This window comes from Laccaria bicolor, genomic scaffold (assembly GCF_000143565.1).
Source record: "Laccaria bicolor S238N-H82 LACBIscaffold_1 genomic scaffold, whole genome shotgun sequence".
Lineage (NCBI taxonomy): Eukaryota > Fungi > Basidiomycota > Agaricomycetes > Agaricales > Hydnangiaceae > Laccaria > Laccaria bicolor.
The window spans coordinates 667,831-692,238 of NW_001889872.1; the positions used below are offsets into that span (position 1 = coordinate 667,831).

Sequence of the window (24,408 nt, forward strand, 5' to 3'; positions counted from 1 at the left end):
ATTTTCTCCACCTGTCATCTGTGTTGTAAATGTTGTGTAAGTTAGTCACCAAAATAAATAATACAAGCCTCTTTCGGGGTGATACAGTGAGAGTGGAGGTAGTTACTTAAATGGCTGCAGTTATGGATACAGTATGATAAACATATGAGAGTAAAGGTAACTGATCATGATCACACAACGGTGGGCCACGTTATGTGGCCACGTTAAAGGACTCTCCACACCCACACGCATCCTTGATATTCGGATTCTTGAAGACAAACTTCGAGCTGGTGATAAGGAGGAATGAACGGGAAGAAACAAGACATCAGTGGCAAGGGAACACACCTCAAATTGTCCTCCTGCCAATCCATTTGACTACCGATGATAGAAAAAAGAGCTTTGCTGTCTATCAAGACGCGGACTCCGTCTTGTTCGACTACTTCATCAAACTTTCCGGGGTGTTCCACATACTCAAGATGGTATGAGAGCCCAGCACAGCCCTTGTTCCGCACACCTATGCGAATGAGCTGGGGTGTGGGTCCACCAAGCAATGCACGTATTCGAGAAACAGCTAGTGGAGTCTAGAATAAGAACGGATGAGTAGACGAGGGCAACATATGAGAATGAACGCACCATTGTCAGAGCGGCCTTCGTCGCCCTAATTTTGGGCCGGGGTTTCTCGGCCTTGGGGACAGGAGGTGGTCTTGCTGCTGTTTGCGGAGCAGCGGCGTCACTTGGTATTGATGTAGCGTCTGGTATTACAACTGGTGGCGAATCGGAGAGGGAAGAAAGCGGATGGGTATTGTTGGTCCGGAGTGCAGACATCATAGCTCGTCTGGGATGATTTGAACATGGAAGAGAGAAACAGGGAGAGGCTGCGCGGTGTAGACGTGAAAGCCGTAAAATTGAAGAGGACATGGTGAGCGAGGGAGACGACGTAAACGACGAGAAGCTGAATAAAATGTTGCTTGTTATCTCAATTGAAGTAAATAGCCAGCCAATCACGCCAATCCCTTTACTCCTCATTTATTGTTCCGTGTTTATACCTACTTGCCAAGTCCACTCAATCATATCAACAAAATCTGTTTGACAAGTCACGACTACTATGATTATCTCTCAAGTCTCTTGAACATAATTTCCTTGTAAATAAATGATCAGCGGAAACATAGAATTCGGGGTAATATCTTTACATACCAGGAAAAACGCCTTGCTGTCCATTTAATCGGCCTGTCCACCAATCCTCACTACTCTGCGTCTTCTCCACAAGCTCTATCCGATCTCCAGCGTTGAATGACAAATCTCCGTCCGCCTCGATAAACGTCAGGGTCTCGTTGAACAGAATAAAAATATGGGAATACCTGGGCAACAAAATCATACAGAGCTACCACGTACTGCACTTTGGGGGTCGGTTTCGGCTTTGGTTTGAGCGGTGGAGGTGGTGGAGGTCCCCGTTTCCCAGTCACGCCAGAGGAAGCGCTTCCCCCGCTTGACGAGGCTGAGTACGGAGGCGGAGGAGCAGTAAATGAACTTGACGGAGGAGGTGGCGGCGCTTTCTTATATCCTGCTGAGCCTGATACTGCGCGGGAAGGAGCCGCTGTCGCAGACCCAGCGGAAGATGATGTCGCCACTGACGGGGATCGACCGACACCGTTCTGACTACGGGAGGCCTGCACAAGTCTCGCTGAAATTCAAGAAAGAATGAGGACAAGTTCGATGGCATAAAATCCACAACTGACAAACAGAGATGATGCGTTTAATGATGTTTAGATTTTCGATAACGCTCCAAGCATCTGTCCGCTTTTCTTCGTATTCCTGAGCGATTTGGGCGCCGGGTCTGTTGGATACATCATATTTGGCTTGATCGGCAAAGCTGCTCATCTTCTCCAAAATCAAATAATATATGTTTAGTCTGTAACCACGTCGTCAGTCTTCTTTGCGTTATCTCAAGAAAATAAAACGCACTGCATGTAGAACAACGAGTTGAACAGTGGGTCAATGAAATGTGTGGCAAGGGTCATGAATCGAGGGAGATCTTGTTTCAGAGCACTGTTGATGTACTCGTACTCGTTTGTTGCAATTTCGAAGTCTTGTTCCAACTTGGAAAGGTGAGGCGCCAGAAAATGGCGTAAGAGTCGGCTGCCCATACCTTGAACAGGTTCTTCTCGTCGTTCAACGATTTCTCTTTTTTGTCCCGTAATTTCGTGAGTGAATTATTATACCGGTCGAAATCGGTCAACTAAAGTGGGGGGTTCAAACCTGCTTGATGATGCAGGGGGTTCCACGCACCTTGTGCTCTCGCTTGGTAATGCTTTTTCGTATGAGCTTCATTACTGACTGCAGCTCTTTCGCAGGTCCAGTGATTCGTGTTTCTATGAGTTCGAGCTCGGGTCCTATCAAGGAACGCATTTCTTCCATGGCAGTTTCATATTTATTGACGCTGCGGATTGTCTGGGCAGCGTCTGGGTGCTTTCCGAGGACGTCGAGTTCGCTGGCAAGGGGCTGAAATATGACCGCGAAATGGGTTCCGAATCCAGCACCGGACGTGAAGAGAGCTATAGGGAAAGCAATCTGAGCACATTTCTGGTTGATGCATGGTAACGCACCTGCGACAGCCTCGGAAAACGCTTTGGTATCTTTGATAAGCTTCTCCGAACCCTTCTCAAGCGAAGCGAAATGGCGTTCGTAGTCATCGAATTCGGGATCGGAGGACTCTGTCAAAGGAAAGGGTGTTTGCTTGACAACTTATATCGGCAAAGGGGTCTCACTCTTAGCCATTCCAATCCTGCTAGTCACCGCAAATGGCGTCCTGGAGAAAGGTGAGAGACGACGTCAAGGGGATTAGCTGAGGGGAGATACCGAGCTAGAGCCTTTCCTATGCCCTTCATCGTGAAAGTGAATAAGATATGTACCAAGTACTAGTTCAAAAAGTGTAAATCACTACGTAACTTCAATATCCGGCACGTGGCCATCTATGTTATGGCAGACTACTGGTGTTTGTAGTTGCTATTACATAATAGCTATGCTTATGTGATAGCTACGCTTATGTATGTGATAGCTATGCTTATGTTATAGCATGCTTATGTGATAGCAAGTGGCTGTGTAATATCTCTTTTGGAAGCTTGCTCGTATAGTTTTGCCCTCTCTGCGGCCTTCCAGGCTCTGGTGTCATGTCTGGGACAAGGACACCGTTTTTCAAAAATTACATATATGGTAACTACATGTAAATATTATATAGGGCTGTATAGTGTAGTGGATTATTGCGCTTTTTTGATCTCCTTTTATGGCCAACCTAAGTTCAATTCCAGTGATTGACATCTTTTTTTTTTTTCACAGAGATAATTGAATCACAAATATGTATCTTGTTAGAAACTTGACAGATTGCTAGGAAAATTTGTGAAATATATCCTCTCCCTATCTACCATTTAAAAATGGGGCAGGCACCTATCAGGGGCCACAACTATGAGGAAAAAGGTTAGATATTATGAGTGAGTCTTCCCATCAGGATGCATTTTTACACATGAAACCACAAGACAGGGGATTATGCCAAAAGCTCAGATTAATTGCAAAGCAGATTTATGTTCAAGTTCCTCATGTTGAGCTAACAAGGATAAAGTACTGAAAATTACAATGAACAGGAATAATGATGGCTCTAGTGTCATGTCTGGAACAGCTGAGAATGTTTCAATTCCTTTCAAAAATGTGCATGTAAGAAGCAGGATACTTTACACTGATTATATATGTAGAATTATAGATCAACAGCAAGGGTTGTTCAATTGTGACAGATTTATTGTCAACTTTAGATAGATTTATTGCAACACAGTCCAGATCTTGAGATTGTTACAAATTCTTTTTATATGAAGGTCAAGACTATGTGAGGAAATATTAACAACATACCAGCACTCCTGTATCAGCATTTTTAAAGCAGTACAACATTTTTTTACCCATTGATTCTGTCTTTTTGTTGCCTTTAATGCAACAACCTGCCATTAGGAGGAAGAAGTGCATGTAAAGTGCTTCCACATACTCTGAGATATTCTACTAGCATCGACACATACTTTGATGAGCAATTGCATTAAGTGGAACTGACTTTATGCTCAGAACAGCACAAATTCTCTTTTCAATGATTTAAAAATGCATTCTGGGTTCATATTAGTGTATCCTATAATTTCCCACAAGGTAAGTGAGCTATTCAAATATTTTTCTGGCCTGCGGCGCATAGCACAGGGAGAAAAGCCAGTAGGAGGTCAACTACTTGAGCAGCTGCCTATTTGGGCGTGGGTGTGAGATTGATGGCTTATGTCTGTTTTTGGACGACCTTATGTCTTTTTTTGGACATGTCTCAATATAGACATAAATTATGTCTATATATGGACATAAGGTGTCCCAGACATGGCACCAGAGCCGCCTTCCACCACATTTTTACATCATGTAAAATTGAAGATACATTGAGATTATTGTGCAAATATGAGCTATTACAAAATTTCTATGTATCTTACTGTTCAATTTTCAACTACATCGCAATATAACTGCTACAAGAAATTCAACAGGGAAAGAATGTGATGGTTAATTTGACATTTGGATAAATGATCAGCTTCGAATATAGATGAAAAAATGTGAGATGAAGTGCCACAGTCATTCGAAATCAGAGGATGGGTAAATTGTTTAATGTATGCCTAAACAAAAAAGGTTTCTGGGGTTCTTCCCATTCCTGAAGAAATTATATTCAAGTTGGCTATGCAACAACTATTGATGCTTGAGCCTTGGGTAAAAAAATGGAACTGATATTTGGCATTGTGTCAAGGTACAAAATATGAATTATGTCCATCCTACTGTTGCAGAGAAACAGTTGTTTTTGAAGCTTTTGTGTGAGCATCTAGCATTAATCAGGGAGATCCTGACTGCAAAAAAAGCTGTAATTGTACAGAATGGTAATCATGCAAAGGGAAATGAAAATGATATCTTCTACACAGTATATTCTGTAGTATGGCCTGTGAACATCAAAATGGAGGTGCCTCACATACACCCCATCAAGCAAAGGATCAATTGCTCCCACCCAAATTTTTGGAAGTAATCCAGGGCTTTAAATAGTCATTTTCTTGAACCATCACAGGAGAGCATTAATTCAGCTCACCCAATATCATTGCTAGCCCATTACAAAATACAGTTTGATTAGCTAATAGTAGGCCTGCACAAGATGTCTTAACAATTTTAGCTCCCCAATTACCTCCAAAGAGAATCAGAGCAGGAAATGATGCTCTAGGCCAGAATCTGAGGGCAGTAGGGCAGATAAAATATACTGAAAAATCCCAAACAGAGTAGATTGTAATGAGGGGGATAGCAGGTATCCAAAGGCCCTGTCAGAACAAGGTTGGTCACAGCCCAGGTGTAGGTGGAGATGGAAAGATGGATCAGTAGTTTATAGCTCATGGATGTAAGATAAGATAAGATAAGAAATATTCTTCTTTCTTTCGCTTTTTCCCTCTTTTTATTTTATTTTATTTTAATTTCTTCTGTAGCAACTACAAACACCAGTACCCTGCCATGTTATCTCATACCTAATCATTCTCATTCATTGTACATACCTCAATCCTATACCGCCACCATGCCTCAAATCCAGCAGCCGTCCAACCAAATAAAGTGCTATACTCTCTCTTTCCTGAAACTATGGTTTCTAACTAACCCAGGCTAACCAATGTTTCCATTGTACGTCTAAAGAAGGGAGGAAAGCGATTCGAGGTATGAGTCAGAGGGATACTATTCAGATTATCGTCTCATTCTTGATCTAAGATTGCCTGCTACAAAAATAAAGTACAAGAATGGAGGACAGGCGTGTACGTCGCTCCAGCCTTCTTCACTGCTCTCCGTCGTTCAATCATCATAGCGAGACAAATCTAGATGATGTCCTCCAAATTAGCAACGTTTTTGTAAACGTCTCCAAAGGCGAAGTTGCCAAGAGTGGAGATCTTCAGAAGGCTTTCGGAAAATTGGAACTTGGCGATATTGTGAAGGAGGTGGGTGTCCTTCTTCCTCCCTTCAAGGCACTCAGCCGTTGAACCGCTATTACCCGTTGTGTCTTAAGATTCTCAAGAAGGGAGAAGTCCAAGTCGGGGAAAAAGAACGTGACCACGACCTCACATCGCTCCGCAAAGAAATCGCGACTCTGGTGGGAGAAAAATGTGTGGATCCGTCGACACAGCGCCCTTATCCCGTCGGGATGATCGAGAAAGCGATGGCCGAAGCTGGATTTAGTGTGAAACAGAACAAGACTGCAAAGAGCCAGGTGGGTAATCAACTCGGCGTCCGCTGGGGGTCACTCTTCACCAGCTTTACCAAGGTTTCCGAATGTATCAAGCAACTGCAGACTGATTCCAACCTGCCAATACAAAGGGCACGCATGAGAATTAAAGTCTCGATGCCAACCGAAGACGGGGGCCGTCTTCGAGAGCAGGTGACGGCCTGTGCAGAAAAGGTTGAAATCGACAACATAACGCAGGCAGATTGGGAAGTGGTCTGTCATTTCCGGTGTTTTCAGTGGCGAAAATTTTATTTATCGCATACATTGCTAGACAATGCTTATTGACCCAAGTCAATTCCGTCTCATCAACGAGCTGTTGCAAAAGGAATGCAAAGGTAGAGGTCGAATGGAGACGCTGTCGTTTGCAGCCACAGCAAGTGGGTAACTTTGACAGCTGCAGATGTGTCCGGATTTGTATCGGTATCTTAGAAATTAACATCAGGGAGAATCAGACAAGAATCAGACGTCTCATGACACGGCCCCAGTTTTCTTCCCAGGTGCACCACACCTGAGATTCCTCTGACCCGTGGTTTGTCGAAACGTGGGGATTAGGTATTGCTGGGGCACGTTCAAGTGAAGAGGCCAATTTTCTGAGGGACGGAGAGTCTGGGAAGCCAGCTAGAAGAGTCTTTACAACGGAACCATCATGAGAGTTCAAGATGACGCAAAAGAAGATGAGATGTACCTCGAGTTGTATTGCTAATTGAGGGGCGGTTTTAAAAACTCTGCCATTTCCACCATCATTGACAAGTTCGTGAAGGCTTGAAGTTGTTTGGGTTAGAATTATTTGAGAGGTCAGAATTGGCATACCATGCGAAGTCCAGGGCACAAACGGGGAGACCACACCCAAACATATCAACTATTTTCATCGGAAGATCAAGAGAAGATGAACTGGAGTGTAAACATACTCCTAAATCAGCGGAACCTGGAGACCTACGTTGAACAACGACTTCAAACAATGAGAAAGGGCAGAACAAACCAAGGAAGATGGGATAGTCCTCCGCCTCCAACCACAAGCTTATAAAACGAACCCACTTCCAATCTCTTTGCAGACGATTCACGTCCGCCATGTATTTGGCCTGGAGAGGTCCCTTGCCTGTCACAACCACCAATATTTTTGGCAAAGATGCAGCAACTTTTTGAGATGCAAGTTCCCCGGCTCGTGTCTCGTATATCCCAAGTGAGTCTATGAGTATTTCGAAATCCTCATCCGGTGTCCAAGAAGTGCTAGACACGAGAAGGGCAGGTCGGTCAGGTCGTAAAGAGGGCGACGGTGTATCGGAATAGGCGTCAATACCGGGTTCTGAGAAAGGTTCCTGTAAAGTGTCCGTAGCTGGTTTTGACATGGCTCGTGTGAACGCGGTTGAGTATGGTACAGATGAAAGTGGGAGGAAGTCATCCAACACTTTCTGATTTTCCAGAAGCGGTTGTAGTTTTCGAAAGAGCTGTAATCGCGTTGAGTTACAGCCAGAAAGAAGAAAGACAGTATACCTCGTGTATCTCTTGAGCGGAGGAATGATGAAAATGTTGCGGGGGGCGATCGTGAAGAACAATTTTTTGCCCTCTAAATCATGTATAAATGGCCTGATAGGAAGAGAAAAACGAGAGACTGCTCACTGTAAATCCCACTCTTTTACCAAAAAATCGCGCATGGCGTATGTAACGAACAAATGTGCGTATGCTGAGTGACCGAATTTTCGTTCAAACCTATACTTCGTGGGTTTCGTCGATGATGTGTAAACAGCGGTGAGACCAACCACATAGCCAAGCGAACAAATATATGATTGGTGCCCAGTTTCAAAGCTAGAATGCTGTAGCCGAGGTTGTGCCAATCTATTATGATTTTGCTTCCTCGGATCCTTCCTACGAGTTGCACCAATGCCAAGGTTGGAATGCTGGGGGGATTCTTAGAAGGGGCGTCAAGACTGAATGGCACAAACAAGAAGAACAAAATGGACCTGAACAAGGATAAATTCGGGAGGGACATCTATCCGGAAAAGAAGAACCCAAAAGATAGACAATATTTGGTGTATGATCTTTAAAGGTGCTGCGATAACGAAGGGGAAGCAACGCAGAAGCTTGGGCGGTTCTGGAAGGTACCAAATATTCATCTTTGGCAAACGCTTGAGAGACGGGATGGGATTTGAGCCTGAAAACTAAAATATTGACCTACAAACCATAGAAACAGATAATGAGGAGGTACCTCCATAACCAATTAGGTTCGTCGTAAAGCCATTCTCCGCAAAGCTCTGGGCGTGGTACATCATTCTAGGACTGCGGCCTATGTCTCCCAGAACCAAGATAGCAACAGAACGCAAAGAAACGCGTTTTCGTGGCTTGAAGGCTACCCAAATAACCCATGTCAGGGCTAGAAGGGCGACGGAGATTAGGAAATGAGAGACTGTGAGGCGACTCTCCGCCATTTCAAGGTCAACGCCTAGATATGTGCTGAGCCTGGTGTAAGTATGTAGCCATGTGACTTCACCTGAATGTTTGTCACTGACCTCTCTCTTACTCACTGTCATGTCCTCACTTTCAAGGACCTCGTTGCGAAGCTTCATCAAAGTTGCGGCGAGAAAGACGAACAGGTCGAATTCATGTCTACAGCATTCTATTAGGACTTTCTTGTCGTCGCACTCGCGCCCCGCGTCAGCTTTCACACTCTATGTTCGACCCGATGCTCGACGGCAACAAGTCACATCCAAACTAAATTCTTCCACCAGTGAGATTGATTGCGCATCGGAAGTGAGTGTACTAAATAGAGCTTTTAGCACGCTCGATGTTTATTCAAACAGAAACGACGCCAAACGAGGACTCTCTCAAATTTATCCTGGGTGTGCCGGTGATGGGCGATGGCACAGCTGAATTCCTGGACACGCGCTCAGCTCTCATCTCTCCGCTAGCCATTAGACTTATGGGCGTGGAAGGTGTTTCTGGTGTGTTCTATGGCCCGGATTTTGTGACGGTATCGAAGGACTCAGAACACCGATGGGCGGTCGTGAAACCCGAAATATATTCTATTATTATGGAATTCTTCTCGTCCGGGCAAAAGCTTTTCCGCACCGACGAAGAGCGAGAACAAGCGGGACCTCAAGACACACGAATTTTGGACACCGATTCAGAGACGGTTGCAATGATCAAGGAACTGTTGGAGACGAGGGTACGACCTGCCATCATGGAGGACGGAGGAGACATTGAGTTTCGTGGATTTGACGAAGAGGGAGACCGGTTGGTCAAAGTCAAACTCAAGGGAAGCTGCAGGGGATGCGACTCGAGCACGGTGACACTGAAGAGCGGAATTGAAAGAATGCTGATGCACTATGTTCCCGAGGTGAAAGGTGTAGAACAGGTGAGATTTAAGGGTTATTATAAATAAAATACTTAATCATTTTTTTCTAGGTGTTAGACCAGGAGGAGGAGATTGCGCTAGATGAATTCACCAAACTGGAAGAAAGATTGAAGAGGTGAATAAATAAATGACGTTACCTTCAGTAACTTACGTAAGCTCAAGGATGGCAAAGTATATGTCAGTGTAGCTTAGTCATACGATTGTTCCTGAATTGCTTATGTAATGCAGTACATTCCATTCAATCGTCGCCGATGTCGTCTTTGCCATTGTCCATGGTCTTTGTGAACAGCAAGAAGTTTGCCTGGTGCTGTCATTTCCTACTATCATCGCAATTTGTCCTTCTCATCACCTCACAGCGAATCCTGCATAAAAGGACACAGATCTTCGTCCTGCCATCATACAGACCGTCCCTTATTCGAAGTCAAGAAGAAAGGTCGTCCCGTTTCTCAATGTAACAAATGTCGCGAGCTTCGTCAGTCAAAGAAACTGCACTCAAAGTGCACTTGTGATCCCAAGGACCGTATGACCCAGGAACAACTCATCCCATTGTCAGCAGGCTCAAAGTGTAGGTTTGCATCTAATTCTTTCCGCTCCCACTCTTTGATCCGTGAGTTAGCCAGGAGGTTCATTCCTATAGTCCCGGCATTACCAAACGGTTTGAAAGACGTTCTGAATCCAGCTCGTTCATCCTGTTCGAAAGAGCCTGACTCTCGGCAAAAAGGTAGGATCTTATTTTGTTCAATCAAATTACCTAGCTTACGCCTGAAATATCTAGTCGATTCGCTGCTCAACCCATGTACTTGCAATAGCGTTTGGAAATGTAACTGCAGCAGAGACTCTGCATCCTCGTCTAAAGTCAGCGATGCAGAGAGCTTGACCACCCTTGCTCGCGTTGCGGCCATGCACGATTCCGCACTCCTGGAAACACCTTCTTCCAACTCAATGAAGAAGCATCCTCATAAACTCAAACGTCTCCATTCTCGACCAGGCACTCCACCCCTTGCAACGCGCAAGCGCTCAAGCGAAATCAGACATATATTGCATTATTCCAAAGGACCAGACCTCCCTCCAATTCTCTCTGTACCGTCTTCTTCCCAATTGCCAGTATCTATACCCGAATTCGCCTCCATGCCTCCCATGAGTGAGATCACGTCACTTGCCGGCTCTGGTTGTACCTGTGGTCTTCAGTGCGCTTGTCCAGGATGCCCTGAACATCGAGGCTCCGATAACGTCGCGAAGGATCGACGAAACTGCGCGGATGGATGTGGAACGTGTATTGACTACGCCGGAACTACGATCAAGGACAAAAATCTTCCCAACTCAGACTTTCTTGATCGCTTTTTTGCCCGTGCAGCTGCTCTCCCCCCACCCCCCGCTCACCGCCGATACGGGAGCCGCACACTCGACCCAACTGATGTCACTATTTACCGGGCATCAGAGTCCTTACTCTCAGGCAGCGGCAGTTTGCCAAAATTGGAGTGCTGTGGTGGCCAGTGTCTTTGTCCAAGTGGGCGTTGTTCTTGTGGGACCTCATGTGATGGTTCTTGCTTGGCCGGAGGGCCCAGTTCATCTGCTCAGCTTGCAGCTGCGACAATAACGCCCCCACCCACCGGCTGTCAAAACTGTAGGCAGAAGACGGTGTGATTCGCAATCTTTCTTTTTGAATGGACATTGCAACTTTTTTTTTCCTATGTAATGGGTATCACTTCTGTGTCCATCTGACTCGAGCCCCAATAACCAAGAGGAAGCCAATATATATACTTACGGAAAAATAGTCTTTAACTAGCAGATAAATCATTCTCGTATTACAGGTAAGCATTACACGCTGTCACCAAGAGGTCAGCTGCGTTAACATTTTCAGAGACTATGGTATGAACTCACGTATCATCTTTGCATAACAATCCAAAAACTGTTGTCAGCCTCGGTGGGAAGAGGCAACATGATCATTCATACCATCATAATGGAATTGTGTCTGGAAAGGAGTTAGCAGATGAAACAGATTTAGGCAGATGGCATCTTACCTTCTTAGGGTTCTCGGGCGCAGTACGTACATATCGGTCATTGTCTGTTGGTCTTCAAGACGAGTCAACCATGGGTATAAGCATGCGATTGTCTAATGAAGTTCACCTCTCTTTCTTCTACCAGTCGGACAAGTGGTTATCAATATTTTCACCTGGTTGAGGGGTAGCTCACCTTGCAAGAGGCTAGCATACTTTGTAAAGTGACGCAAACTGCCACGACACTCAAAACTGGAGACCATTCATTTCCAAGAATGGATGCGCAGATCTATGGGGCAAAGTGGTAGAATCAGACTCTCAAAGAATGGGGAGGAAAACTAACGTGTCCGTTTGAGTACACATGCTGGGAATCGTAATGTCAGTAAAAACAAATGAAATAGCTGCGCGTTTCGAAACGAACTGGGTGAATTGGCGCCTGTTTACCGTCTGTTACGACGAACTGCACAGCAGGTGAGGAGATGGGATATTGCGAATCGAATCGAAATTGAAGGGTGTAGGCTTCGTTCTGAAAGTCAAGATGCGCATGAGATTGCGATCGACTTAGCATGCGTAACTGTTGAAAGAAGGACCTGATACAGAGATTCGCCCATGACCTCGATGGAGAACCACCATGTCGCGAAATCGTCTGCCTTTAAAAGAGAAATGCCTGAAGAGAGCAAAGGTAAATGACCATGGGCAACGAAACAACACCGAGATTCTCACCAACTGGACAACCTTCTCCCTGAATTTCTCTGAGTTCTTTGGCGAGGCGCCTTGCAGAGATGGAGGCCATTTGAGGGTACCAAGTTGGCAAACACCGACAAACATGGGTTGTGTTATTTAAAGTGTTTGTTTGCCAAAATGAAAGTGAAAAAACCTCTCCACCTTAGAGTCACTTGCTCTCCAAATTAGAGGGAAATGCAAGCGCTCGTGGAGATGTAGAGCATCCCACAAAGATCCCGACTCGCCGCAATCGCAGCGCTGCCATTCAGCCGTTCTTCGACGTGGTCTGACGAGATACATTTTTTTTGTACTACAAAATACATTCTTATTCACTTTGTCGCCTTCACCTCGTCCTCAACCTTGGCCTCATTGACTCTACGATTCCTGTCCACATTGATATCGTCCAGGATCTTCTTTGCACCCGAGTCTAGCAATATTTTCGCCAGCTTTGTTCCTACCTTCTCAGCATCCTCCGCATTCTCTACCTTTTCTTCCAACTTGTGCTCGACGTGGCTTTCCCCGTCAATGGCAGTTACACACCCAGACAATGAAAGGACACCTCCCTCGAGTTGACTCGCTACTCCAACTGGTACACTGCAGCCACCCTCCAAAACTCTCAGGCACGCTCGTTCCGCCAGGCACTTCAATTGCGTTTCTCGATGGGTGAGCCTCTCACACAATTCAAGGGCTTCTACGTCGTCGCTGCGAACCTCGATCCCTAAAGCACCCTGCGACACCGCGTAAAATAGTGTTGGGGGTGTTAAATCCAATGTAATACGATCGCCCATTCCAAGGCGGACAAGGCCTGCTTTGGCGAGGATCAGAGCAGAGTATGGGCCCTCTGGGGCGTCCAACTTGGCGAGACGAGTATTTCTAAGGAACGATGTCAGACAGGAAGCTTGAGTTTTTGGAGATTACACACAGGTTTCCGCGCTTAAGTGAGGGGTTAATTACATGTTAGCGGAAAGATGATAAAAAGACACACCACATCCATAAACTTGAGATGAGGATATTTTCTCTTTAACTGAGCAATCCGTCTGACGCTGCTCGTCCCAATCACACTTCCAGACGGCAGTTCGTCAAGGCTTTTCCACCGCTCGCCGTGCTTGACGACAAGGCTGTCCACGGGGTCCTCTCGCTCCAGAATTCCACCGAGCACACAACCGTCGGGAAGAGTTGTCGGGACATCCTTCAAGGAATGAACAAGCATATCGACGTGGTGTTCCTTGAGCGCGACTTCCAACTCCTTGGTCCATAGTGCTTTCCCTCCAAGGAGGTATAACGCTTGCGATTGATTTTTATCTCCAGCAGTGGTCATGAAGGACGCACGAAAAGTGGGTGTTGGGGATGATGAGTCGGCATTCGCTGCGAAGAGGGCTTGAAAAGATGCAAGAACGCTGTTTGTTTGAATCTGAGCGAGTTGAGACTCCCTTGACGCAAGTATGAAGGAGCGCGACATGTTGGTGGTTACAACTGATGAAGCGGAGTCCCAGGCATTTTCCGGTCCAGTACAGAGTCGCCCACTCTCACAAATTACTCCCGTGAATGCAATTGAATTTTGTCCCCCCGCACCAGACGTGAATCATCTACTTGAATGGTGTGGTTGCCAAGTTGACATAAATGAGTTAACCGGATCCCAACTGCATAAAGTACATCGATGAGTACAACAACAGAGATTTATATAAGCATTAGTCGACAGCAAATACATAACAGAAGTAAAATACAGTTAGTGAAACTTTGTGTCATGACTCGAGAATTTCTCGAGATATGTCTGCAAAGGCAGCTTCGCCGACACCCATTGTACCCAGCTGCAGTAGACATGCAGCGGTTTGTCGGTAAAGCATCTCCAATGCGGGACGAGTTGGCCTCCCTTGGGACTCTATGCGAATGAGGTTCAGTAAGAGAAAGACGTGACGGGAAGACGACGAACTGAGAATAGCTTGATTGAGCTCATTTGCCAGATTAACCCTGGCTTCATAACTGACGACGCTCGCCACGCTACCTCCTGCTTCTAGTGGATCCTCCCAGGCGACAATACCAAATGTTTGCTTGAATAATTGTCGCACCTCTGGCCTCGTGTCTGACTTGTAGTCGTTTGACAACTCTTGCCCATAAGCAATCGCCGTGTTCAAGGCCATCTCGTATTGTGCAGCGGCATCTACAGACGACAAGTCCTTTGCTTCGCCATCAGGTGACACAGCCTTTTCTCGGCCATTTCGCAAGGGTTGAGTGTTGTATGGGATCGTTGTGGGAGAAGTGGACATTAGCCCCACGGCGTCGTCATCTACATCCATGCCCATTTCTTCGTCCATCCAAAACTCGCCATTACCGTTGCCGATTTCATCGTAATGACGCTTCTCCGCTCGCGTCTCCTTCAAGCTTTTTATCCTCTTCTTCATTTCTGTCGTCTCTAGAATAAGCTCCACGAATTTTCTGCAACGTAGTTTGAATAACATCAAGTGGTTCTCTGATTCGAGGACTACTGGGTGATGCTTCTTGGTTTCCGCAATGGCAGAGTCGATGTCGCCGGTTATGACAGAATTGACTATCCTAGTCCGACACTTAATATCTTCATCCATGCCCCCGGTTTCGGCGACGGTATCGTCCATCACGATATCGGGGTCTTTCGCAGCCAAAACGTCAGGCTGTTGTTTCTGGAAAGCCCTCACCGTCTTTGCGTAGCCATGATGCACCAGATATGTCAGAACGAGCTTGTTCAGTACCCCCTTCGACTGCTCGTCAGAGAGAGTGGTCTTCCCTGTGGTGGACATACTTCGGCCCTCCAAGACTGAAGGATCGATGGGCGTAGCCAGAATGTTGTTCCAAACTGCACTTCTTTGTTGCTGTACGTGAGAGTCGATATCAAACTTGAAAGGTTCGTGGCCAAAATTAACACGAATGATCTCTCCTGCATGCTGAAGCCCCACTGACGGATAGAGGTCTATGTCTTTACCAACATTCTCAAAGACAGCGCCTATGAACTCATTAACTTAAATGTGTATGTATACACTGACGGCGAACACACCAATAAACGACCCGTTCTTGGTAAAAAAAGCACGACGGGTCGTGAAATCTATCCCACATCCAATAATATCACCAGCTGCAAGATGTTGGTAAGGGGACCGGGAAGTGTAAATTTAAACTTACCGCCGTAAGTCGGACCATACGATGTTCCGTTTTTCTCGGCAGCGAAAGAGCACCCATCATCCCCGTGGTATCCCCATGAATTGGGTTCCCAGCCTGGGAGTCGGGAGAACTTCACGCCATGTCCTGCAAGCCTGAGGGTGACAAAATTAATCTCGTGTGGACCGTGAGGAAGGTAGAACGGACCCTATGCTGATGTGACTAAAGAAATATGTTAAAAAGGGCGATGCGGGATACTGAAATCGCTCACCTTTTATGCTCCTTACCGAGTATTTCAACCTCATAGTAGTATATTCCACAGGCAGGTGGGATTGGATGAATAGTCCTTGCAGCTGCAGCGTCTTTGTCCCCACATGAAGTTCCTGATACAATGTCAGGGCTGCGGAAATGTAGAGGGGGAGAAACAAACCCTGGTAAGACAGTTCCCGTCCATTCAACGAGACATTTAAAAGGCTGTGGCGGTCCTGGTCACTCCAGCATGTAGGCAGTTTGAAAGAGTACTCCTTGGGGGGGAGAACGGTATCGCGAGGAGGGGTAGCGGTGCTGTCGTCATCGCTGTCTGAGGAAGCGGGCAAAGTAGAGGGGTGTGTGTGCATGGAATCGAGCTTGCGACTGGGTATAGTGTATAGAGGCTGCTCTAAAAGTAAGAGTTGTCTGAATGCAGAGTTTTCGAGATAGGATGGCCGAGGAAAGGATAGAGAAGTGGAGTGTTGGACGGATGTAATAGATTGCGAGGCGGCAGGCCTAAGGATTGAGGATGAACGACTATTAAGAGGTTGACATGGGGAATTAGATGAGTCTGGTGCAGCGCGAATGACCCGGGGTTCAAAGGATCGGTGGTCTGCAGATGAGGACCTGTGAGGCGGAAAAGGAAGTGTGAGGGAGATGGCATTTTCAAGAGCGACGGAAGACCTGGTGCCCAACGGTGAGCGTGAGGGGAAGGTAGAGCGTGAGGAGAACGTAGAGCGTGAGGAGAACGTAGAGCGCGATGACAACGGTGACCTCGACGTCGTGGGTGCGCGACCAGGAGAAGATGAAGCTGGTATGGGGATGTACGAGGTCATTGTGGACAGAGGAGGCAAGCCGTTACCGTCACGTCACACGTCCACCACTTGCTCTTACGCGTTCATCATGCCTCCACAGTTCAGAATCGTCCCAACAACTCCTGCAAAGGTTGCTTCAGTACAAGACACTTCAAACGCCCTCGGTGTGCACGATTCTCTCACATATGGACCTCGCACAATCGCAGCAGAAATATCACAGTCTTCCGTCAGGGAGAGGCTCGAGAACGCAAGTCTGCTCTCTTTCTGGTTTATCGTTCACTCACTCCATACAGTGGGAGGAGACTCAGGACAATCTTAAGCTATCAATGCAAAGAAATATATACGGCTTGCACGCTCCCATGCGTTCATTGATGGAACGCAAGATCGTAGCAGATGTCACTTTACCTTCCTTAAGTCTCGCATCCTTCCTCACTTCCTCTTATCTAGGCTCCCCGCCTTCCGACGATGCCTTATTCCAATCTGCATCTCGACATCCTCATGGGTCGTGATGAAACCATTGAACCTGCAGACATTTTCTTGGGTAACATCTCTTTGCATCACTATCCTTCAAACCCATCTGACATATCACAGGAATGGAATCCAGTACTTCATTAGATGTACGCAGAGAGATCGAAAAGAAACACCTGTAACTCTTATTCTACCATAAACGCGACAACTTGGAAGCCCCTTCGCTCTCCAGAATCCCCTGTTCAACTACGTTCCTTGCGCTAATCACGCATCCTTCCAGCAAAGGTATACCCGCGTGTGCAAACGATCCACAGATCCAGATTCCTGGTATTTTCTGGTCTTGTCGTCGTCGTCCGCCTTGCAACTCTCCCAATTGACTCTCTGCTTCAACACCACACTGCCACCATCTCCGTTTCTCTTGCTTTGACAGTCTCGCCAAAGCCGCCTTTCCTTCTAGAGTTAGCACCGCACGTTCGAGGGACGCCACGCTCAGCAGGCTTTCTTTCTTGGGGGGTATAATCGGGTTAGTAGTCTGGTAAACGCTTGGAAAATGACTTGGGTATCCTTTGGGTCGAGGAAGAATGTGCGTAGCCATCGTATATGATGGCGAGACGCATAGTTTAGAAGTGCGGCTTTCTCCTTCTATGGCACTCTCCTCGCTCTCGACCCAGTTGGCACAAACGAGGTTCAGATCCCGTCGGTCTCGTGCATTGTCCGGCAAGAATCTTTCGTCGCTGTGATTGATAACAATTGTTGATCGATATGTAAACGACTCTAGGCATTTCTTCAGGTTTTCGAGGACGTTCCTTTGCTGACATGCTTCACCTGGCAACGACGCCGCATACTTGGATAGCAACGGAATGGCACTATTGGCTTGCGTAGCAAATATAATATGGTGAAACCCATCGAGAGTGTGCGTTTTATCCGCGTCGGCGTAGTGTATTGATGCAAGTCGCGGATCCTGCACATCTGGTCGAATGCCGATGATGGGTGCAGATAGGTGGATATGGGATAGATTCGCGGTCAAGTGAGAAACCACATCCCGAACACCGTTCACCACAACGTAGTGGTGAGTTCCAAAGGTGAGCCAGATATAATCTGTGAAAAATATTAAACGGGCTACAGCACAACGAAAGAAGTGGTAAGCACCCAGGAACTCTTCCGCAGGATGGTTGAAAATATCCATTTCAGGTGCCGTACACACCGCAGAAAACAGGGGAAGCAAGACGGTTTGAAAATAATCTTGCCAAGCGATATCCATGCCGGTCCTTCTTGCTAACATGCCCTTCGGCGCAACGTTTTTCGCCCAATCCCCAAACTTCATAGCGGACAGCTTTGATGATCTCCAGAACGGCAGGGAATAAAACAACGTCATCACATAGCAGAGCAGTAGCTGCGCCGTGAGGATAACGAAGAGTCCGGTTGACCAAGTCTTGTGCAAGAGGAAAGGTAAGAAGCCTTGGTTCTTCAATCGCTGGCTTTTCAGAATTGATGGCATGCTGACCCCGGCACGGCCAGACCCTCCATTGTAGATCATGGTTGCTGTAATCTTTCTGCCGTGGTCTTTAGTCGGGGGTGTGAGAAACGAAAAAGAATACGAGAAGTCGGCTTTTCTGAAAGCAACGCCAAGACTCTTGTACAAGGCAATGAGTTGGGGGTAGTACCCTAAAGTCAAAGTCATGAAAGGAATATTAGCATGCAAAATGCAAGGCTCACCTCCTTGGAAAGACCTCATGGGAACGTCGACCGACCAGCTATCCCCTGAGTCGGGTAGAGGCACAGAAACGGATGATGCTCCCATTCCAATTGTTGAGGCCTGAATGGTGCGTTAGACGGGTCAAACGGTCAATTGGTGTAACCCACCTTTTCGAAGAGGTGAACCTCGAAGTAAACAAGGTCATCGGCGCGGGGCTTTGTCAGTAAATAAGCGGCGGTAAGGCCTGCAAGCCCACTTCCAATGACAGCGACTTTGACTGTGCGAGGCATGCTAGGGCATGTTGAGAATAATTCAGACAGACAGAATTATAATAAAACGATGGCCTCAGAAAATAGATTTCAGTAAGCATGCTTGGCATTAACACGTGACTATGAGTGCAGAAGTGTTTAGTAGCCGGAGTGCTACTTATGGTCAGGAACCGAATTGTCAGCGAGCCAGTCAGCATTAACACAAGACTAAATTTGATCTGGCTAGTAGTAGTGGCTACTACTACCCAACACGCCGGCGTTTCTCTCTACCATTAGGTGATCTCGATCTGTGGTAATTGTCTACATCATCTTCTGCTCGGTCATTTCCTCGACGATAATCCTTTCGAGCCGCTATGCGTTCATCGCCATCATCATCACGCCACGAGCCTTGGTCTCGTCTTCCCCCAAATTGCCTTGATCCTATGGGCCCTGCATTCGCGCCACTGCCACGCTCAGATAGAGGTCCAGTATTTTGAGGACAATCTTTCTTCAGATGCGGGCCACCACAAAGAAAACAGCCACCCCCGTCGAGGGATGTCCCTCCGGCCCTTACAGGAGCAGTTCCACCAAACCCGCCTGACGGTGCAGTTGTATCTTGATCCAAGAGATGGGTGTATTTGGTCCGGCTTCGTTTGCCAAAATTTTTTACTTGCATAACTTTAGGCAGCATGGAAACATCTATCGTAGATTCAGTTGCTTCCGTAAAATCATGGCGTTTGAGAATCTCTTCGTCCTAATAAAATGAATTAATGTGTCAGCTACTCGCAATCTCTTAGGATAATAACATGCCTGATGGAAAGCTCCCTTGTGCCAGTATTTTTGCAAGAACTTTTGTTGCCCTTTCGGCTTATCTTCCCTCAGCTTTTGAGCCCTTTCCAGATCTTCCTTCATCCTCTGCTCCTCTGGCATAGCTCTACGTCGCTCAATCTCCTCGCGTTCTTCTTCACGGCGAAGCTCCTCCTCCTTCTCTGTTTTGATTCTGTTCAACTCTCTCAATCGCCATGCTTCAAATTCAGCAGCCGGGTCTAAGCCATCTGTGTCATCCACGTCGGGAATCTCCTCGTCCTTCTCCTCTATGAAATGTTATGTCATCAGACGAGTGTGGCATATATGAAAAACTCACTCTCAGCCAATTCTCGCCTGATACTTTCCGCAACGAGGTCATGGCTTTGTTTCCGGCGCTCCTCTGCCTCGGCTTCTTTCTTTGCAAGAGCTTCTTGAGTGTCCTGAGCGATAGCTTCCTTCTCAGAAATGGTGATTCTCGCACGCCTGCAGATGTTTGTCAGTACACAGGTTAATGAGATATTAAAGCATAACGCACTTGGGAACAAAGACGGGCCTAAATTGGAGTTTTGGCTTCTCTTCTTCCTCAGAATCAGACTCGTATTCGCTCGACTGACAAATCCGCTAAGGTCATGGTATAGAGCAGCATAGACACTGTCCACAAACCTCCTCCGCTGAACCTTCCGCGGACTTTTTTCCAGGCTTAGTTTGCTCTTCGTCAGACTCTTCTTCTTCAGATTCTTTACAAATAAGCTTGAGAATCGCCTCGCGGGTTCGACAGAAAAGCAGAAATAAATAATGATAAGTCATACCTTCCGCCTCCACAACTGTCCGACCAGATTCTTCCCTTCCTGCAATGATCACTCTCCCCTCCTTAGAAACACTAACGTCCTTCAGAGCCACGCTGATTGATTTGGACTTTGCAACATCTCGACGTAGCTGGATTCCATCCTCTTCCTCCTCATCTTCACTAGCATCCTGGTGGTCCTGAATTGGAACATCCCCTTCTTCTAGAGGTGTTGCTGTGGCTTCATCTTCTGAGTCAGAACCAGCTTCAGCGGCACCTTTCGGCGCCTTTCCTTTCCAGTAACGAGCAGCAGGTCGAGGTAATCGTGGGGCGTCCTTGCGGATTGAGGACATGATGAAGTCTGTAGTACTATGATTCAAAGCCAAACAGGGGTTAAACAGGGATGAATACAACAGTCGACAACACCGATTTCACAACCTAATCTCCAATGACGCCTAGGCTTTGCGTGATGCAGGCGATGTGACTCTCAGTAAAAACGAAAGTCAGGTCAAGTCATCTACCTCTCACAAGAAGGTCATGTGAAGTCATGTTGGTAAATGCAAAGTCATGTGGCGCTCAGTTATGTATCTGCAAAGTTTTCATGGCCTAACTGAAGTCGAGGAATAGTCAGTTACAAGTCATGTTGTAGTCTAATCCTGGTCATCCGAATTTCTATCATTTGTATCGCCTTTGTCCTCAGTCAACAAGACAATTTGTTGAAGTCCGTTGAAACTCCGACATCAGGTGATCATGTTGTCAGCGCGAAAATTCCTTGTTCTTCCCAAGTTCTTCCATGTTCTTCCTTCACCACACCCACGCAAGCTCCGATTCATAAGTCGACGAACAGCCTTCCCGCGACGAACGCCTTCTCCCTCCCTCGACCAGCGGCCTCCTCTTGCGACGAAGGGTCTCCTCCCTAGGTAGAGATGACGAAAGGCCTCTTCCCTCCCTCGACCAACGGCCTCCTTTCTCTTCCTCCTTCAGCAGACGATCTCCTCCCTCAGCGAATGGTCTCCCCTTTGATGATCGGTCTCCGCCCTTGACAACTGGTATCCCCTCAACAAATGGTTTCTGAGATCTAAGCTCAACGAACTGTCTCCGCCCTCGACGACCTGTCTCCTCCCTCTACGACCTCTCTCTTCCTTCGACGACCTATTTCCGCTTTCGACGAACTGTCTCCTCCATCGACGACTTGTTTTCGCCTTCGACGAACTGTCTCCTCCATCAACGATGTGTGGCTCCTCCCTCACTCAATAGTCTCCTGCTGACTCACTCAATAGCCTCCTCCCTCCTTTGATGAATGTCTTTTGGCTTCCCCCCCCTATTATGATGAATGGTCTCGGCCTTCCCCCTACAGTCTCATCCCTCCTTCGACAAATGATCCCCTCTCGAGAACGACCTCTTCTTTTCATACGAAGATGCGGCTTAATTAGGAGATGAGAATTTGGACTTGAGGTGGTGCTAGAGGTGTATATAGAGCACAGTCAGTAGGCTTGGAAAATATATGATTTGTTCCATGATTCCGATACTGTTACCTGAGGTTGTGATGAGAGATACATGACTAACACACATCAATCAAATGACCTGAGCATGACGGGAAAGAGACTATTATATGACTGTGTTCTGGCTTTTATTTGACTATGGAAGGACTGGGTGACTTTCCGTAACACAAATTCTCTAGATTTGAATAAATCGACGAAATCTAGGGTCCTTTGCCGGGATGCCGAGTCTTGTAAGGGTTCGACTCTGATGGAGTCCCTGGTTGGAACCCAGTTACAAACCTTAATCTATTCAGAGGGTACAGACCCCTCGAACAGATTTCAAACGCTGGAATCAACCCTGCCAAGGGGACACCTTTCCTTCCTGGGTACGATTCCTTCCCACACGGCTTAGTCAGCTCTACCTCATCCCCTACTACTCTCCTACGGCTGGGGCATTCTGCTCCCTCTCGTTGCAGTTCAAAGCCACTACAGAGTCTATTAGAAGTGTCAATGTCTTATGGCTACAAAATCCCCTCCCGGAAACTGTTGCTCCCTTTACAAACACCCTTCTTGACACCTAACTCACTGATCCACAGCCATGTTCAGCTCAACTTGGGATTTTTTGGGCTTCACCCAGCGTGTGGTCTAATTTTACAGCGGGGTGGATGAATAATCAGTATAATAAACCCATCCATGGGCCTACACGACCTCAGAGCAGCTCAGACAGGAGGGAAGTGAAGGCAAGCAAATACATCAAATAGAATCTAATCAGTTGGCGTTACGGTTTATTCACTCCAATAAACTCTCCTGTGAAGTTCTCGTTTCAAACTCCGATAAGGGTCAAATTTATTCATTTTTATAGATTTGAGTTACGGAAAGTCACCCACTATGAGGTGACTATATGACTACCGAATGACTGTAACCGACAGATGGTGGGCATCAGCCACACGACTTGACACGACTTGGCGAAGTCAACTCGAAGTCAAAATTTTGTAAAAAAGACTGCTTTTAGTCATGTCGTGCATTTTCGTGTAGTAGCGTGACTACCATATGACTGAGACACGACGAATCGTTTTTACTGAGTGTGACTGACTGAGTGATGGAAAATACTGTACCGAACTGTATGGTGGCAACAGCGGACGGAGCGTTACGCGCGCCGAAGGATTTTTTTTGGCAACTGACCCAGGCGTTACGCGTTACATTGGTCCGATAGGCAACCCCCCGGAAATTTAGGTAGACAATGTTACAGAAGTGGACGGTCGGCTAGGCATACAACGATGATGGCAATGCCAGGGTATTCTACCAGATTTCGCCTATATTTTAGTATCTGTAGCCCCGCAGGGACAGAAAATTTTGTAAAAATGGACTTTTTTTTGGTCATTTTCATAGCAACACGGCCAGCGTTACACGTTACTTTACCTGAAATAAGCAACAAAATCGGGCCAGCGTTACACCGCCAAATGTTCAAAATGTTGATGTAGTGTTGCCGCAAGGAAAGGTGCCTTGAAGGCAAGGTCACCTTGAGGCGATGCAAAAGGAAACTGTCAACGTCAAGGTGCGTCAAGCCTCAAGGTGCATCAAGGTAAATGTGCCACTTCGGGAAAAAATTCTCATAGGCCAGCGGCACGGCCGGGCCACTCAGCCTTTCTTGCAACGTGCTTTGTTGTTCCATGTGCCCAAACTTGTTGCTTGACGCTGAACATCAGCACTCCACCGTGCCGATCAATTTTTTGAATCTCATTTCTAGTTTTACTCTGGAACCAATAATGCCTAGTTTCATGTTTTTCATGTTTTTCAATTTTTTCAATTTGAACGATGCTGCTACGGCACTATCAGGTGAATAAAAAGAAGAAGACAATGTACCACGTCACATTGGATGTTTTTCCAGTTTAAGCATCCTCTGCTCCATCAGAGTGTATGTTTTTGTAAAGCAAAGAAATTGACACCCTTTGCCGAAACAACCTTGCACTGGAATTGATGGAGAAGCTTCAAATTCTCAGATTCACATCTGCTTCAGAAAGGATGGACTGCAATGACAAATGGGTGTTTGTTGAGGAGGAGATCTACAGTGACTCACTATAAGTTTTGCACCACATAAAAAATACTATATCTTCCTTAAGTTCTGGGGACTAGTTACCATATAAATATGATAATATACAAATATTCTGTATACATCTTTGACATGAATATGAGCACTGGATCTCATCCTCTACTTCATGTAGGAAAAAGTGGAAAAATGAGGTTTTGAGAGTTTTACCACTACTTCATACAAGGGTCTAGAAAAATGTGAAGAATTAAGTACTTGCTGACTCAAGTATACAGAACTTTGAATGATATCAATTGGATTAGTGGTTGTTGAGATATAGGTGTAAGAAAAGGGCTTGTTTTGGGGTA

The 24,408-nt window shown here is 46.4% G+C and overlaps 12 protein-coding genes across 12 annotated transcripts; 4 read left to right on the forward strand and 8 right to left on the reverse strand.

Annotated features, from left to right (window-relative positions):
- Positions 1-22: 22 nt before the first annotated feature.
- LACBIDRAFT_300876 (uncharacterized protein) lies at positions 23-946 on the reverse strand. The gene is made up of 3 exons (XM_001873861.1): positions 613-946; positions 325-560; positions 23-266 (listed from the first exon to the last, which is right to left on the reverse strand). Exons 1-3 carry the CDS (start codon positions 895-897, stop codon positions 191-193), a joined length of 597 nt encoding a protein of 198 aa, XP_001873896.1. The 5' UTR covers positions 898-946; the 3' UTR covers positions 23-190.
- A 35-nt stretch (positions 947-981) lies between these two features.
- On the reverse strand, positions 982-2,864 carry LACBIDRAFT_186940 (uncharacterized protein; the record flags this gene model as incomplete). The annotated part of the gene is made up of 10 exons (XM_001873862.1): positions 982-1,118; positions 1,174-1,288; positions 1,338-1,660; positions 1,716-1,888; positions 1,942-2,075; positions 2,126-2,215; positions 2,266-2,531; positions 2,583-2,690; positions 2,745-2,785; positions 2,836-2,864. 10 exons carry the CDS (start codon positions 2,862-2,864, stop codon positions 1,096-1,098), a joined length of 1,302 nt encoding a protein of 433 aa, XP_001873897.1. The 3' UTR covers positions 982-1,095.
- A 2,717-nt stretch (positions 2,865-5,581) lies between these two features.
- Positions 5,582-6,659, forward strand: LACBIDRAFT_242892 (uncharacterized protein; the record flags this gene model as incomplete). The annotated part of the gene is made up of 7 exons (XM_001873259.1): positions 5,582-5,616; positions 5,664-5,715; positions 5,767-5,810; positions 5,861-5,990; positions 6,059-6,259; positions 6,314-6,487; positions 6,546-6,659. The coding sequence occupies 7 exons, from the start codon at positions 5,582-5,584 to the stop codon at positions 6,657-6,659; spliced, it is 750 nt and encodes a 249-aa protein (XP_001873294.1).
- A 63-nt stretch (positions 6,660-6,722) lies between these two features.
- Positions 6,723-8,697, reverse strand: ALG1 (mannosyltransferase; the record flags this gene model as incomplete). The annotated part of the gene is made up of 9 exons (XM_001873863.1): positions 6,723-6,902; positions 6,960-7,035; positions 7,085-7,199; positions 7,254-7,719; positions 7,766-7,838; positions 7,892-7,981; positions 8,032-8,180; positions 8,233-8,423; positions 8,478-8,697. 9 exons carry the CDS (start codon positions 8,695-8,697, stop codon positions 6,723-6,725), a joined length of 1,560 nt encoding a protein of 519 aa, XP_001873898.1.
- Positions 8,698-9,053: 356 nt separating this feature from the next.
- On the forward strand, positions 9,054-9,742 carry LACBIDRAFT_319224 (uncharacterized protein; the record flags this gene model as incomplete). The annotated part of the gene is made up of 2 exons (XM_001873260.1): positions 9,054-9,623; positions 9,674-9,742. 2 exons carry the CDS (start codon positions 9,054-9,056, stop codon positions 9,740-9,742), a joined length of 639 nt encoding a protein of 212 aa, XP_001873295.1.
- A 132-nt stretch (positions 9,743-9,874) lies between these two features.
- On the forward strand, positions 9,875-11,267 carry LACBIDRAFT_300881 (uncharacterized protein; the record flags this gene model as incomplete). Its single annotated transcript, XM_001873261.1, has 4 exons — positions 9,875-9,927; positions 9,980-10,188; positions 10,240-10,344; positions 10,399-11,267. 4 exons carry the CDS (start codon positions 9,875-9,877, stop codon positions 11,265-11,267), a joined length of 1,236 nt encoding a protein of 411 aa, XP_001873296.1.
- A 311-nt stretch (positions 11,268-11,578) lies between these two features.
- On the reverse strand, positions 11,579-12,413 carry LACBIDRAFT_242784 (uncharacterized protein; the record flags this gene model as incomplete). Its single annotated transcript, XM_001873864.1, has 7 exons — positions 11,579-11,696; positions 11,751-11,761; positions 11,817-11,909; positions 11,964-11,984; positions 12,042-12,146; positions 12,211-12,287; positions 12,344-12,413. The coding sequence occupies 7 exons, from the start codon at positions 12,411-12,413 to the stop codon at positions 11,579-11,581; spliced, it is 495 nt and encodes a 164-aa protein (XP_001873899.1).
- A 220-nt stretch (positions 12,414-12,633) lies between these two features.
- Positions 12,634-13,802, reverse strand: LACBIDRAFT_181601 (uncharacterized protein; the record flags this gene model as incomplete). The annotated part of the gene is made up of 3 exons (XM_001873865.1): positions 12,634-13,216; positions 13,266-13,276; positions 13,329-13,802. The coding sequence occupies 3 exons, from the start codon at positions 13,800-13,802 to the stop codon at positions 12,673-12,675; spliced, it is 1,029 nt and encodes a 342-aa protein (XP_001873900.1). The 3' UTR covers positions 12,634-12,672.
- A 283-nt stretch (positions 13,803-14,085) lies between these two features.
- Positions 14,086-16,083, reverse strand: LACBIDRAFT_300884 (uncharacterized protein; the record flags this gene model as incomplete). The annotated part of the gene is made up of 7 exons (XM_001873866.1): positions 14,086-14,222; positions 14,274-15,317; positions 15,369-15,443; positions 15,494-15,621; positions 15,674-15,688; positions 15,738-15,849; positions 15,897-16,083. 7 exons carry the CDS (start codon positions 16,081-16,083, stop codon positions 14,086-14,088), a joined length of 1,698 nt encoding a protein of 565 aa, XP_001873901.1.
- A 515-nt stretch (positions 16,084-16,598) lies between these two features.
- LACBIDRAFT_192410 (uncharacterized protein) lies at positions 16,599-17,242 on the forward strand. Its single transcript, XM_001873262.1, has 4 exons — positions 16,599-16,777; positions 16,824-16,925; positions 16,978-17,071; positions 17,122-17,242. Exons 1-4 carry the CDS (start codon positions 16,619-16,621, stop codon positions 17,178-17,180), a joined length of 414 nt encoding a protein of 137 aa, XP_001873297.1. The 5' UTR covers positions 16,599-16,618; the 3' UTR covers positions 17,181-17,242.
- A 1,917-nt stretch (positions 17,243-19,159) lies between these two features.
- On the reverse strand, positions 19,160-20,886 carry LACBIDRAFT_399370 (microfibrillar-associated protein MFAP1, Zn finger, CCHC type protein; the record flags this gene model as incomplete). The annotated part of the gene is made up of 5 exons (XM_001873867.1): positions 19,160-19,696; positions 19,753-20,036; positions 20,087-20,232; positions 20,285-20,358; positions 20,413-20,886. The coding sequence occupies 5 exons, from the start codon at positions 20,884-20,886 to the stop codon at positions 19,205-19,207; spliced, it is 1,470 nt and encodes a 489-aa protein (XP_001873902.1). The 3' UTR covers positions 19,160-19,204.
- Positions 20,887-21,783: 897 nt separating this feature from the next.
- Positions 21,784-22,056, reverse strand: LACBIDRAFT_300888 (uncharacterized protein; the record flags this gene model as incomplete). Its single annotated transcript, XM_001873868.1, has 1 exon — positions 21,784-22,056. Exon 1 carries the CDS (start codon positions 21,943-21,945, stop codon positions 21,784-21,786), a length of 162 nt encoding a protein of 53 aa, XP_001873903.1. The 5' UTR covers positions 21,946-22,056.
- Positions 22,057-24,408: the final 2,352 nt, after the last annotated feature.

What these genes read in the sequence shown, in the direction of transcription:
- LACBIDRAFT_300876 (XM_001873861.1), bottom strand. Translation starts at nt 897, where the DNA reads ATGTCCTCTTCAATTTTACGGCTTTCACGTCTACACCGCGCAGCCTCT. An exon ending in CGAAGGCCGCTCTGACAATG is followed by an intron (nt 561 to 612) that starts GTGCGTTCATTC and finishes TTCTTATTCTAG; the next exon opens with ACTCCACTAGCTGTTTCTCG. An exon ending in TGGCAGGAGGACAATTTGAG is followed by an intron (nt 267 to 324) that starts GTGTGTTCCCTT and finishes CCTTATCACCAG; the next exon opens with CTCGAAGTTTGTCTTCAAGA.
- LACBIDRAFT_192410 (XM_001873262.1), top strand. Translation starts at nt 16,619, where the DNA reads ATGCCTCCACAGTTCAGAATCGTCCCAACAACTCCTGCAAAGGTTGCT. An exon ending in TCAGGGAGAGGCTCGAGAAC is followed by an intron (nt 16,778 to 16,823) that starts GCAAGTCTGCTC and finishes CACTCCATACAG; the next exon opens with TGGGAGGAGACTCAGGACAA. An exon ending in ACCTGCAGACATTTTCTTGG is followed by an intron (nt 17,072 to 17,121) that starts GTAACATCTCTT and finishes GACATATCACAG; the next exon opens with GAATGGAATCCAGTACTTCA.